General features: G+C 34.6%; 1 protein-coding gene across 9 annotated transcripts in view; it reads left to right on the forward strand.

Annotated features, from left to right (window-relative positions):
* rapgef2b (Rap guanine nucleotide exchange factor 2b) overlaps positions 1 to 12,074 on the forward strand; it is a 370,696-nt gene that overhangs the window by 304,592 nt on the left and 54,030 nt on the right. For 8 of the 9 annotated variants that reach the window (XR_011354029.1, XM_069926253.1, XM_069926247.1 and 5 more), the window contains 5 exons: positions 654 to 1,037; positions 4,748 to 4,959; positions 5,221 to 5,344; positions 10,632 to 10,655; positions 11,761 to 11,984. Coding sequence is in view for 8 of the 9 variants with exons in the window: in XM_069926253.1 (XP_069782354.1) it covers positions 654 to 1,037; positions 4,748 to 4,959; positions 5,221 to 5,344; positions 10,632 to 10,655; positions 11,761 to 11,984 (968 nt within the window). In the remaining variant the exon portion in view is untranslated. The remainder of the gene's footprint in view (positions 1 to 653; positions 1,038 to 4,747; positions 4,960 to 5,220; positions 5,345 to 10,631; positions 10,656 to 11,760; positions 11,985 to 12,074) is intronic. The other variant, XM_069926249.1, reaches the window with a different exon arrangement.

Here is a 12,074-nt window from a genome sequence, read left to right on the forward strand (position 1 = left end):
CTCTTGTGGATGCCCAGTTTCTCATTGCTTGCTGAAGATTCCAGCATCTTCGGTACTTGTGTTTTCCATAAAATAAACAGGCTTTTTTTTTGAGAGGAAGAACGCTTGAGTTTGAATTTAAAATGAAAGAATTACCGTAGCTAGACTATATATAGATGTAGAAGTTTGTACATTTCTTGTTTAAATTGTCCTTTGTTGATGAAATGGTTTTACATTATTTTAAACTGTATTTTGCGAAGTCCTTCTTCCCCCACTCTGAGAGCTTCATTTTATTCTGTTTCCGATGCTCCCAGCTCTCATTTTTCTCAGTCTACTGCCCTTCATGAAATTCAAATTCCGAAACGATGATGGAGAGGTGCAGTCATCAGACAACCTGTTGTTGCGTCTGAAAATCGATGGCTATAAATCTTATTTGCTGCCTTAGAGAATGGGTCCAAGGGTTTTTTTTTAAAGTTTTGCAAAGGCATTAGAGCATCGCTGCAATCGCTGATCTGAAAGTTTTACTAAAAAAGTTTTGATGCAGTGACTTGTAGTTGTTTGCTGGTATGAAATAAATTAAAAAAAAATACTTTACTCATCTTTTCAGTAATTCTGAGCATATTGTTGGTGTATTGATTCTTTTCACTGAATACTAATTACTTTTGTCTTTCCAGGTATTATTTGAAGAATAATATGGAAACAGAGACATTGTGTTCAGATGAGGATGCTCAAGAATTATTTCGGGAAAGTCATATCATACTACTCCAGCTAAGTACGATTGAAGTTGCCACCCAGCTCTCCATGAGGAACTTTGAACTATTCCGTAACATTGAACCTACAGAATACATTGATGATTTGTTCAAACTTAAATCAAAAACTGAATGTGTCAATCTGAAGAAATTTGAGAACATTATCAATCAGGAAACTTTTTGGGTTGCAACAGAGATCCTTCGAGAGTCAAATCAAATGAAGAGAATGAAAATAATTAAACACTTTATTAAGATGGCACTACATTGTAGAGAATGCAAGAACTTTAACTCCATGTTTGCAATAATCAGGTAATTACTTGCAAGAGTGTTATTTCTGGAATGTATTCTTTTCTTTAAATTATTTCATTATTGTCTTTATTTCAGGAAGAATTAAACTAATGCAAATGCCCTAAATTTTGATCATAATTTACACAATCCCAAATTTGGGTCCTAAGGACAAGTGAAAATGCGTTTCTACTCCAGCTGTGAACTCTGTATTCAGCATTGTGATGCCTGCCGTATGGCAGAAAACTTTAAGATTGTAGAATTTTAAGATGGTATATTAAACTATTTGATGGTAGAAATTCAGGAAACAAGTTCTGGAGCACTGGCATCAAGGTTTAACTGGGACAATATGATGAGACAAAAAATTATAAAATAAATTGCTTTCTTCATATAGACAAGTTGCAAGGTAAATTTAATCTTCTCAGGCATCTAAAGCCTGGGCAGCAATGTCTGCAACCTGTGAATGAAATAAACATAAGATCTAGAGCAGATTTAACACGTGTTAGTGACTAAAAACTGAGAAAGAATGATTTTAAGAGATAGAAGTTTAGTGAGAGAATCTTGGATTTTATGCTCAGATGATGAAAGACGCTGTTTCATTATTATACCAAAGTGAGGTGGACAACTTTGTTCAGAGGCTTGGTATGGGCAAATGGAAGAGATGCAGATGAAGTGAATGAGAAGGGATATGGCTGGAGGAATACAATGTGGGAAAAAAACAGGATCATCAACTTTAGTAGGAAAAAAAGACAGGCTGAATTTTTTTTTTAATAGTGCACCATGGACCAATCATATTGAGAGTGCATTTGGTCTATCATGTCTGATGATAGCACACACATGGCATACACGTGCAATTAGAATTAGAAGGGGGTTAATTTGGGTTAGTTAAGTATAGAGTTAAGTTCATGTTTGATTCTATTTTCATGTTTGAAGTTGATTTGAAATAACTTTTGTTTTGAAAGCCACTTGTCTGGTGAATGTCTATTGCTGCTGGGTTGTGGGGCCCAAAGGGCTCGTAACAACCCGAATAGACAAAATGAAAGTTTTTAACAAAATGGAGAGGTAAAATTATGAGACAAACACTTGTATGTTTCTTTTCAACCAAAGGGAATTTTCATTATATTCACCCCACTGAAATTGCCATGGAAGTTCTCTGTGTAAGCTCCATGGCTGGAATGAAAGTTTATAGTATTCTCATGGAAGGAGATGGTTGTTGAGCAGCATGAGTGCCCTTTATCACATTTGTAACATTTTTCTTTAGCTTGATTTTAGTTTTTTAAAATGCAAGAATATTTCTTCTTGATTTTGTTAAATTCTATGTGTTGTCATTGGTAAACATACAAGATGCTATTGAATTTAAAGCTCAGAAGTGAAAGGGGTTGGAATAATGCATTTGGCTTGGTAATGAGTGAACTAATGAAAAAGAATAAGGATGGAAACTAAAATGAGTGTAAGAAAAATGTAAAGTTGAGGCATGGAAGAATAACACATGGAAAATTGTTCATGCTTGATAGAAGATGCAGTCTAGAATTAAATACAACAGCAGTTCATATTTTGTAAGTTTAATAGTGCACAAATACTTTTTAAGACATTGCACAGTACAGTAAAATCCCTGGTATCTGGCCCCTACGGGGATTGCGGATGGTAGATATGCAAATTTTCCAGTTCCCTGGGACATGCTGTTCCAATGTCTAACTAATACACCTGCATTAAGAATAAAGATAGTGCAAAATGTAATTTGAAAAAAAATCAGTATTATCGTCCTTAATTGTCAAGTTCACTTTAATTGAGTAATTCCCATAACTTACAATATTTAAATGTAATAGCATGCACTAACTACTGTGCTAACCATGCCACTGCCATATTAATTCCCCCTTTCCCCAAATTTACAGATAAAGCCTTTCAAATATACTTAATACTAATAAAAAGAATAACTCTTACTCGGCTGGGATATGAGACTCTTTGGGAGGGCATTCTTAGTGGCGAGTGGCAAAGGCCAGCTCTTCAGCTTGGGCGACACCATTTTATTCAAACACAACTTTATTAAAATTTTATTCTAATAGTTTCTGCGGGCGGGGTATGACTGGAGCCTGGCTGAATGTTTTCTCCCATCTTCACCAAGAGTTTGTTTGTTGCTTCGGAGAACACATTACAATTTTAAACATCTATTTATTTGTTTATTTATTTAAAATCTTTATTTGATGGTTTGTCTTTGTTTATTTATTTGTTTATTTATTTCCTCGGTTGAGGGGGTGTTTTTTTTAAATAGAATAGATGTTTTAATACGGTAGACTACAGTCTTGCATTGGTTTGAAAGTACTTGTGGAAAATGCATCTCTGTCAATGTTATTTCCATCTCACTCATTCGAAGGTTGACCATCACTCATCAGGAAAATAATGAATTTTCACATTTATCAGAATTATTTGAACCTGTTGTAATTCTTTTTTTTAAACTTTATTTATTTGTTCAAAAAAACAAATAATATATGACATATACAGCAATTAAACATGAACATGATTTTTAAAAAAAAATTATATATATATATAGAAAAAAAGAAAAGAAACCCCCCACCTTTCAGCCAACTCTCTTAAAGGAGAGCCATAAAAAAAAGAGAATATTTTAAAAATGAGTTAAATATACATATTAAAATCTAATCAATATAAATTGAAATGTAAATATTCCGAGTATAACAGCCACTTATTAATAAAAAAATAATTATCTTGCGAATCATACATAATTTTTTCCATTATTAAACAATATTTCATCTCATTATGTCATCTATTAATATCAATCATTTGTATCTTTCGCTATGGATAAAGCTAAATATACAAAAGCAAGCTGGAATTTATCTAATCCCAAGCCTTTCAGAGGTTGCAAACTACCCAATAAAAATACTGTTGGATTTAAAACTATTTTAATCTTATACAGATATTCTAAAAACGATTGAATTTTTTTCCTAAAAGATTGTATATGTATACATAACCAAACAGCATGAAAAAAAGTTCCAACCGCATCACCACATCTAAAACACAAATCTGATTCATTAAAACCATATTTTTTTAATTTTTCAGGTTCTTGTAAACCAAATGCTGTTCAGGTTTTTTTGTAGGATATGTTTACAATAAGTTCTCAGGAATGAATATATGCTCTGATAATACAAATGTGGGAAGGTGGAATGTTTTAATTGTGAAGTGCTCTAATTTTTTTTAATGTTTCAAAATCTTAATTTTGCTTTGAATAATTAGAAAATTAGTTAAAATAAAAATGCAAATTTTAGAGTTAACAATTAAAAATTGTTTAAATCTATGCCATGAAAAAATCACAGTCCTTCATGATGTATGAAATTTAATCTTCAATATAATAGCAAATTGCTGATAATATGTGTTTGTATTTTATTATGTGTTGAAATTGATTTAAATATCCATATTGTTCAGCATATTTCAGCTGAATGAAACTTGAATTGCAGTCCCATTGCTGGAGTATTATTTAACCCAATAAAGCTGTAAATTAAGTCATAATCTATCATTTTAATTTCAACAAAAGTCATATTTTAATACCTTTGAAATAAGAGAAAACAAAATATCTCGTTTAAATGTTTTCTGCATCCATTTTTAATTTAAAAAAAATAGGAAGATGTTCAATATCATGTTGTTATCAGTTTACTGCTTTGAAATACCAAAGTAAATATCGCCAATAATCCCAAGTGTAATTATTTTATCCTCTCCATATCCAGTGGTCTGTATCTTGCACCAGTGGCACGACTGCGCAATACGTGGGAAAAGCTTCCAAGCAAATACGAGAAGTTATTTCAAGATCTTCAGGATCTTTTGGATCCCTCCAGAAATATGGCTAAATATCGCAATGTTCTCAATAACCAGAACTTGCAACCTCCTATTATTCCTCTCTTCCCTGTGATCAAAAAGGATCTGACATTCCTGCATGAAGGTAATTTTCTTTGAAAGTTTAATGTGACTCAGTCCTCATGAGTTTAAACTTCCTTGTCTTCCTCTGTCTTTCTTTTTCCCACAATCTTCAGACATTTAAAATTCTGTCATGGTGTCAATCACTCAATATTTTCTGACTTAATTTTTTTCAACCATAATTGAATCTTTGCCTTTCCCAGATTTTAAATAGCCAATTTAAGGTGTAAAATAAAGATCTGTTTTGCTTAAATCCCAGGAAACATTGTATACATTTTTCCCTCAGGTAATGACTCCAAAGTAGAAGGATTGGTAAATTTTGAAAAGCTACGAATGATTGCTAAAGAAATCCGCCATGTTGGCCGGATGGCTTCAGTTAATATGGATCCTGCTGTTATGTTCAGAACCAGGTTAGTGCCTTGGTTTAAGTGATAGACAAATTGTACACAAACGTGATGCATTCGGAACTGTTTAAAGAGGGATAACTTAATACTTTTCATTCAAGTAATTTGGCTAATATCAACATGCAGACCATTGCCTAATGAGGTTAAAAAAAAATAATTCTTAATTTCTTAGTTATTTAGTCATAGTTAATTTATAAGAATAGCATCTTGGGAGTTTAGGATTTCATTATTAGTTTTTTGAAATATCTGTTTTTTGCAGTGTAACATTCAATAACGGTCTTGCCTTAGCAAACTATAAACCAATTCAGAATATACTATTGTATAGGAACTGAATAAATACACTGAAGGTTCCTTTTTACAACCAATTAAGTAGCATACTATCCCATATTGCATCATTCCATTCTGATCTTACCGAAGTTATAAAGCAAATCACCATCGTATGATGGTGCTAATTTAAAATACCTGCCCAAAAAGCAACTGTAAGCTCTGACCAAAGGTCTCCTGTGGTATCTCTGCATTTGAATTGCAAATGAAATTGGAGCTGAATTTCCAAAAAATTATAATGCACTGCATATTTATGTTTAAACAACATATTGTATTTGGAAGTTAGCATGTACAGTTTTTGAGAAAATTAAACAAAAAACATTTCTTTGAAAGTGATTCGTCATTCAAGTGGAAAATCAAAATGCTGGAAATCAAATTCTAATTGTATTTAAATTTATTCCAATTTATTTTTTTTGATTTTGCTGTTGCAGTGTCACCCTGATCTAAAAACGGGTTACTTAACTAATAGGAAGGTGCAAAGGGTTGATAAGAACATTAGGAATAGAAACAAATGTGAACCATACAATCGAATATTGAGCATACTCTGCTAGTAGTAAGATTGAGTGAATCAGTCTTTGACCTCAACTCTGTCCCTATTGCTTTTGAATTACCTGCACTCCCAAGAAATTTCCTTGGCCTTTTACATGCTGACATCATCAAAACCTCCTGATTAAATAATTCCAAAAAACTCATAATCATCCAAGAAAATGGATTTTCCTCATCTGATTATCCAAAGACTTTGGCCCCTCGGTCTAAAGTCTCCATGAGCAGAAATACCCTGACAGCCTCAATCCTGATAAACTGTTGTGAATTTTATTTACAGCAATAAGAACTTTTCCCATGCTTCAAAATTCCTATGAGTATAGTCACAACCTGTTTAACCTGTCTTTATACATCAACCACTTCATCCCAGTAATCAATTTGGAGAAACTTCCCTGAACTGTATCCAAACCAAACATAATTTTTGTATATACAAATAAACAAAGCCCAGATGTAATCTTACCAATCCCCTGTGCAGTCATAGTATATCTTCCCTAGTGTTGTCTCCATTCCTCCTTGCGATGAATACCAAGATTAGAATTGAGGAATAAAACACAAAACACTGCAGACACCATGAGTGAAGTAAAAACACAATGCTGGAGAAACTCAGCAGATCAAACTGTACTTTATGTAGCAAAGATAAAGATACATAATCAACATTTCGGACTCAAATGTTTGTTTAAGTGCCTGCCTACATTTTGCTCAAACCTTGAGGGAAGGGCTCAGGTTCAAAACGTTGGTCATTTATTTTTATCTTTATCTTTGTTGTATAAAGTACATTGTTTGACCTACTGAGTTTCTCTAACATTGTGTTTTTACCAACATTAAAATTGTCGTCTTAATTACATGCTGTTACCTGCATGCTAAGTTTGAGATGCCTCCACAAGGACATACAGATTGAGAGAACATTTAATTGTCTAACTTTCTAATTGTCTCTTCCTACCAAAGTGGACAACGTCACATTTCTCCAAATAACCCTCCATTGAAAGTCTGTTTTTTCCTCATATTTGTCTATATCTCTGCAGACATTTTATGTCTTCATCAGATCTTAATTTTCCACCTTTTGTTGTATCAGTAGGCGACCAAGGTCAATTTGACGGGTCATTCAAGATTTCAATTTACATTCTCTTGAATTTTGTATGCCTCAGATTCCAGCAAACTGACGTGCCCCTCTCTTCAAAGTCAGAAAACTCAACATTGTCTGCATATCCTGGACCAACAAACCCATTGATCTGTAAAACTTTTTTTTTAAGGCAGCTTCTGCTATTGCAGGTGTATAATAGTTTTATTCACCAAACGTCCATGGAAACAAGATGATTGATGTTGCAAATATTAGTCAGTTGTGTCCATTGGTTTATTTTGTGGATAAATCTGACATTTCTCATTTCTTTTCTTAACCATTATCACAGCTGTAGTGTAAATTGGAATTTTGGTACCTCTTATTCTGGATTTTATTTTGAGATTGTCAGTGGCCTACGTAGCTTTGGTTGCTCCTGATGAGGATATTTTTCAAACTAGTGTATCTAGAATACGACAATAGGATATATTCTTGAAGAGTACATGAGAAATTTATTCCTGTTGCAGCAGCACGTTGCACTTCAAAAGTTCTGCTGGTCAGATGGGTGTTTGAACTAACAAACTTATAAGGAGGGAAAAGATTACATATGAAAGTAGGCTAGCAAATAGTATCAAAGAGGATACAAAAAGTTTCATCAAGTATGTAAAGAGGTAAGAGAGGGGTCAAAGGAAACATAGGATTACTAGAAAATGAAGCTGGAGAAATAATAATGGACTAAATGAGAATTTTGCATCAGTCTTCACTGTGGAAGACAATAGCAATATGTCAGATATCAAAGGGTATCAGGCAGGGGAAGTGAGTTCAGTTATTATTTCAAGGGAGGAAGTGCTCAGAAATCTGAGAGCAGATAAATCTCTTAGACAAGATGGATAACACCTTAGGTTTCTCAAAGAGAGATAGTGCTATAAATTATGTCATCAAAATATTCAAGAAGGGAGTGAAGCAGCAGAAAGGAAAGTATAGCCTAGTTAGCCTGACATCATTATTTGGGAAGATGTTGGGAGTCAATTGTCGAGGATGAGGTCATGGAGTATTTGAAGGCACATGACAAGATAGGCCAGCTGGCATGGTTTCCTTCAGAAAAAAAGCCTGCTTGACAAATTTGTTGGAATTCTTTCAAGAAGTGACAAGCAGACTAGATAAAGGAGATGCAGTGGATGGTGTACATTTGAATTTTCAGAAGTCCTTTGACAAGGTGCGTACGTGAGGCTAATTTACAAGATAAAAGTCCATGGTACAACAGCAAACATACTTGCATTAGTAGTGCATTGATTGGCAGGAATCCGAGAGATGGAATGCAGGGGTTATATTCTGTTTGACTGCCAATTGCTATGGTATTCCACAGGGGCCAGTGTTAGGGCCTCTTTTTATGTTGCACATTAAAGATTGAAATTTTGGAATGAATGACTTTGTGACCAAGTTTGCAGATGATATGAAGGTAGTTGAAGGAGCAGGATTGAGGAAACAGGGAAGGTGTAGAGGGACCTAGACAGATCAGGAGAATGGGCAGAGAAATGGCAAATTAAATACAATGTCCTAAACTGTTCGGTCAAGCATTTTTGTAGAGAAGAAAATAAACGGGCAGACTATTTTCTAAATGGGGAGAAAATTGAAAATACCCAGATGCAAGAGGTCCTTGAATTCCTTGTGCAGGATAGCCTTGCATGTTGAGTCAGCAGTGAAGAAGGCAAAAACAATGCTGGCATTCATTTCAAGAGGAATAGAATGTGATGTGAGTAGGGGATGTGATGTTGAAGTTTTAAAAGGCACTAGCGAGATCTCACTTGGAGTATCGTGAACAGCTTTGGGCTCCTCGTTTAAGAAAGGATTTGCTGATGTGGGAGAGGGTTCATAGGAGGTTCTCAAGGATGATTCTGGGAATGAAATGATTATAAAATTAGGAGCATTGGACAACTCTTGGTCTGGTACTCGTTGGAATTTAGGAGAATGAGGGGAGAATCTCAATTGAACATTTGGAATGTTGAACGGCATGGACAGAGCAGATGTAGAAAGATTGGTTTCCATGGTGGGAGAATAGAACAAGAGGGCATGATTGAAGGACATCTGCTTAGAACAGAGATGCAGAGGGATTTCTTTAGCCAGAGGGAGGTAAATCTGTGGAATTTCTTGCCATGGGCATTTGTGGAGGCCAAGTCATTGGGTGTCTAAGACCGAGATTATTTGGTTCTTGATTAGCCAGGGCATTAAAGTTATGGGGAGAAGGACAGGTAGTGGGGCTGAGTGGGAAAAAGGATTAGTTCATGATGAAATGACTCAATGGGCTGAATAGCCTCTTTCTATTCCTATGTCTTATGGAACAGGTTCTTTTGCAACATTTAAAGAAGCATTTTGATAAGTTTTCATGTCAGGACTGTGTGCTGGAAATGAGATTAGTGTGGATGAATACTTGTGCACAAGCATGGAAGTAATAAACTGGCCTGTTTCCATTTTGCATGATTCTATAATTCTAAGTTCAGCTGAAGTCAGCAGAAACATTGTACATTGTTAAACAACTTTGTGTGCTTAGTGCAAGCTAAATTTTTGTTTTACATCCATTTGCTTTTGATATACTGAATGACTGTCAAACTTTGACTTTGGGGATAGATATTTCATTTGCTATCTAACCAATGAAAATAAACAGAGATATAGCAACTTTGGATGTTGGTGATAAAGACACATTTCTACCCAGCATTTCTGTAATGCTGTCCTGCCAATTGTATCTGATTTATCTCCTTACAACATTGAAGGTCATTGATCCCATCAAGTCTGTGGAGGGTTAGAATGCATGTCAGATATAGCTGAGACTGCTATCCGTACTATTAGAAACATCTATTATATAATTGGAAAATATTATAGCATATAAAGATTACTTTAATTTTCACTTGAATAAAATGCTGGGAGGTTTCTTGGTATGTATCTGATTCTTTAAATCCTGGCTTTAGATGATTTTGTCCATTCTTCTTGTTGGTCCAGTTTCTAAAAAAAAACAATGATTATAAAGGACAGGTTGTGTTATGTCTTTGAAGAGAATAAAGCTATCACAGAACTTTGTTCAGCTTTCAATTATTAAAAATAACTATAATTTATTAATTGTAAAATTATCATTCAGTTACCTTTTGCTGTAAATAATTAGTATTACTATGACTGGACTAGGAAATGGTTGAATCTAAATTAGTATGATTGATCATGGTCACTTGTTTGTGTTGTGATGGCAGTAGTGACTGGGCTGTATATGTCCCTTGGCTTTTGTTACTGCATGTCTGAGATCTGGTCTTTTCTGTCTGAGCTTGTGATCTTTCTCTGTCTTTCTTCCTATACCCATGCTTCAATATTCATGGCTCTCACTTGCAGGAAGAAGAAATGGAGAAGTCTTGGGTAAGTGGTGGTACTGCAGGCACAAGGACATTTTTGCCATTTTTTGCATTTTTTTTTCTTCTGCTGCTTCCTTTATGCTTTGACATTTTCAGTTTAACCCTTTTGTGCTCTGGCTTTATTGGATGATCTTTACCTACTCACATGAGTCTTTTCTAACATAACTTAGGCTACTGAGGACAATCAGAAGATATTTAATAAGCAGTAACTTCAAAACTATTATAGTACATGCTTTGTTATGGGTTGTGTATTTAAGACTGGTTTAAAAGTGTAATTTATTGACAGATTATAAAGGTCTTGTAAGCATTTAGAGTTTTATCAGCAGTCACAATATCTTCTTCCCTTACAGGGACCATTTGTTTGACTCGAGTTTTGATTGGTAGTCCATCTTAATATTAGATGTTTCTATTTTGGCAGTGGTTGGCACATACTTAATCTCATAGTGAATTGTTTTTTTTTTATTCACTTTACATTTACACAGAAGATAACATGACATAATTTGTGAAATACTTTCAACGTGATGAAAATATTTTATTTTCAATGTTTGCCTGTACAGTATTTACAGCCATTCTACAGATGCTATATTTTTAAAAAATCATTTAATTTTTGATGTAATTTTTCAGGAGAGCTACTGATGACCTAGTATTTGTTTCCCTCTTATGAGGAAGCAAGCAGACTGCTTCTTGGGAGTGTCTGCTTTAAATATACTTTGTTGCTGATCATAAAATGGTTTAAAACTGTAGAAAAGTTTTATTTTTAATCTATTTTAACTGCTACTTAACATCAGTCCTGCATGAGCTTTGAGTCCTACTTCAAATGTTCTGCTGAAGTGGTAGCCTCTTTCAAGCTAGTGGGCAGAGCCGCTTATAGTGGTGTAAAATTTAGTCAAATTGATGCAGGGTAGGTCTATCTGCGGAGTAGTTGCTGGTTTTTTATCTTCCTTTCACCCTTAATTCCTCTGTCCGACCTACTGGAATGAGGCATGTGTTATTTTGCTTGAACAAGACTGACCTCAATCTGACTTGCATGTCCAGTGTGTGACCTTCCATGCTGAAACCAGCGGCATCTCTCTCTCTCTCTCTCTCTCTCTTTCTCCCCCCTCCGGCAGGTCGCTTAGCCAAGGCAGTACAAATTCTGCTGTGTTAGATGTGGTACAGACAGGGGGACACAAGAAACGTGTACGTCGAAGCTCATTTCTTAATGCAAAGAAACTGTATGAAGATGCACAGATGGCTCGGAAGGTAAAACAGTATCTTGCAAATCTTAATCTGGATATGGATGAAGAAAGTCTACAGGCATTGTCTCTTCAATGTGAGCCAAGTACAAATACATGTAAGTCATGTTTTTTTTTAACTTTAAAAATTGTTTCCATTTTATTAACAAATGGAACAGCAAGTTTTTTTCTTTTGAAAATTTTTTATT

The sequence above is a fragment of the Narcine bancroftii genome, chromosome 3, assembly GCF_036971445.1.
Source record: "Narcine bancroftii isolate sNarBan1 chromosome 3, sNarBan1.hap1, whole genome shotgun sequence".
Classification (NCBI taxonomy): Eukaryota; Metazoa; Chordata; class Chondrichthyes; order Torpediniformes; family Narcinidae; genus Narcine; species Narcine bancroftii.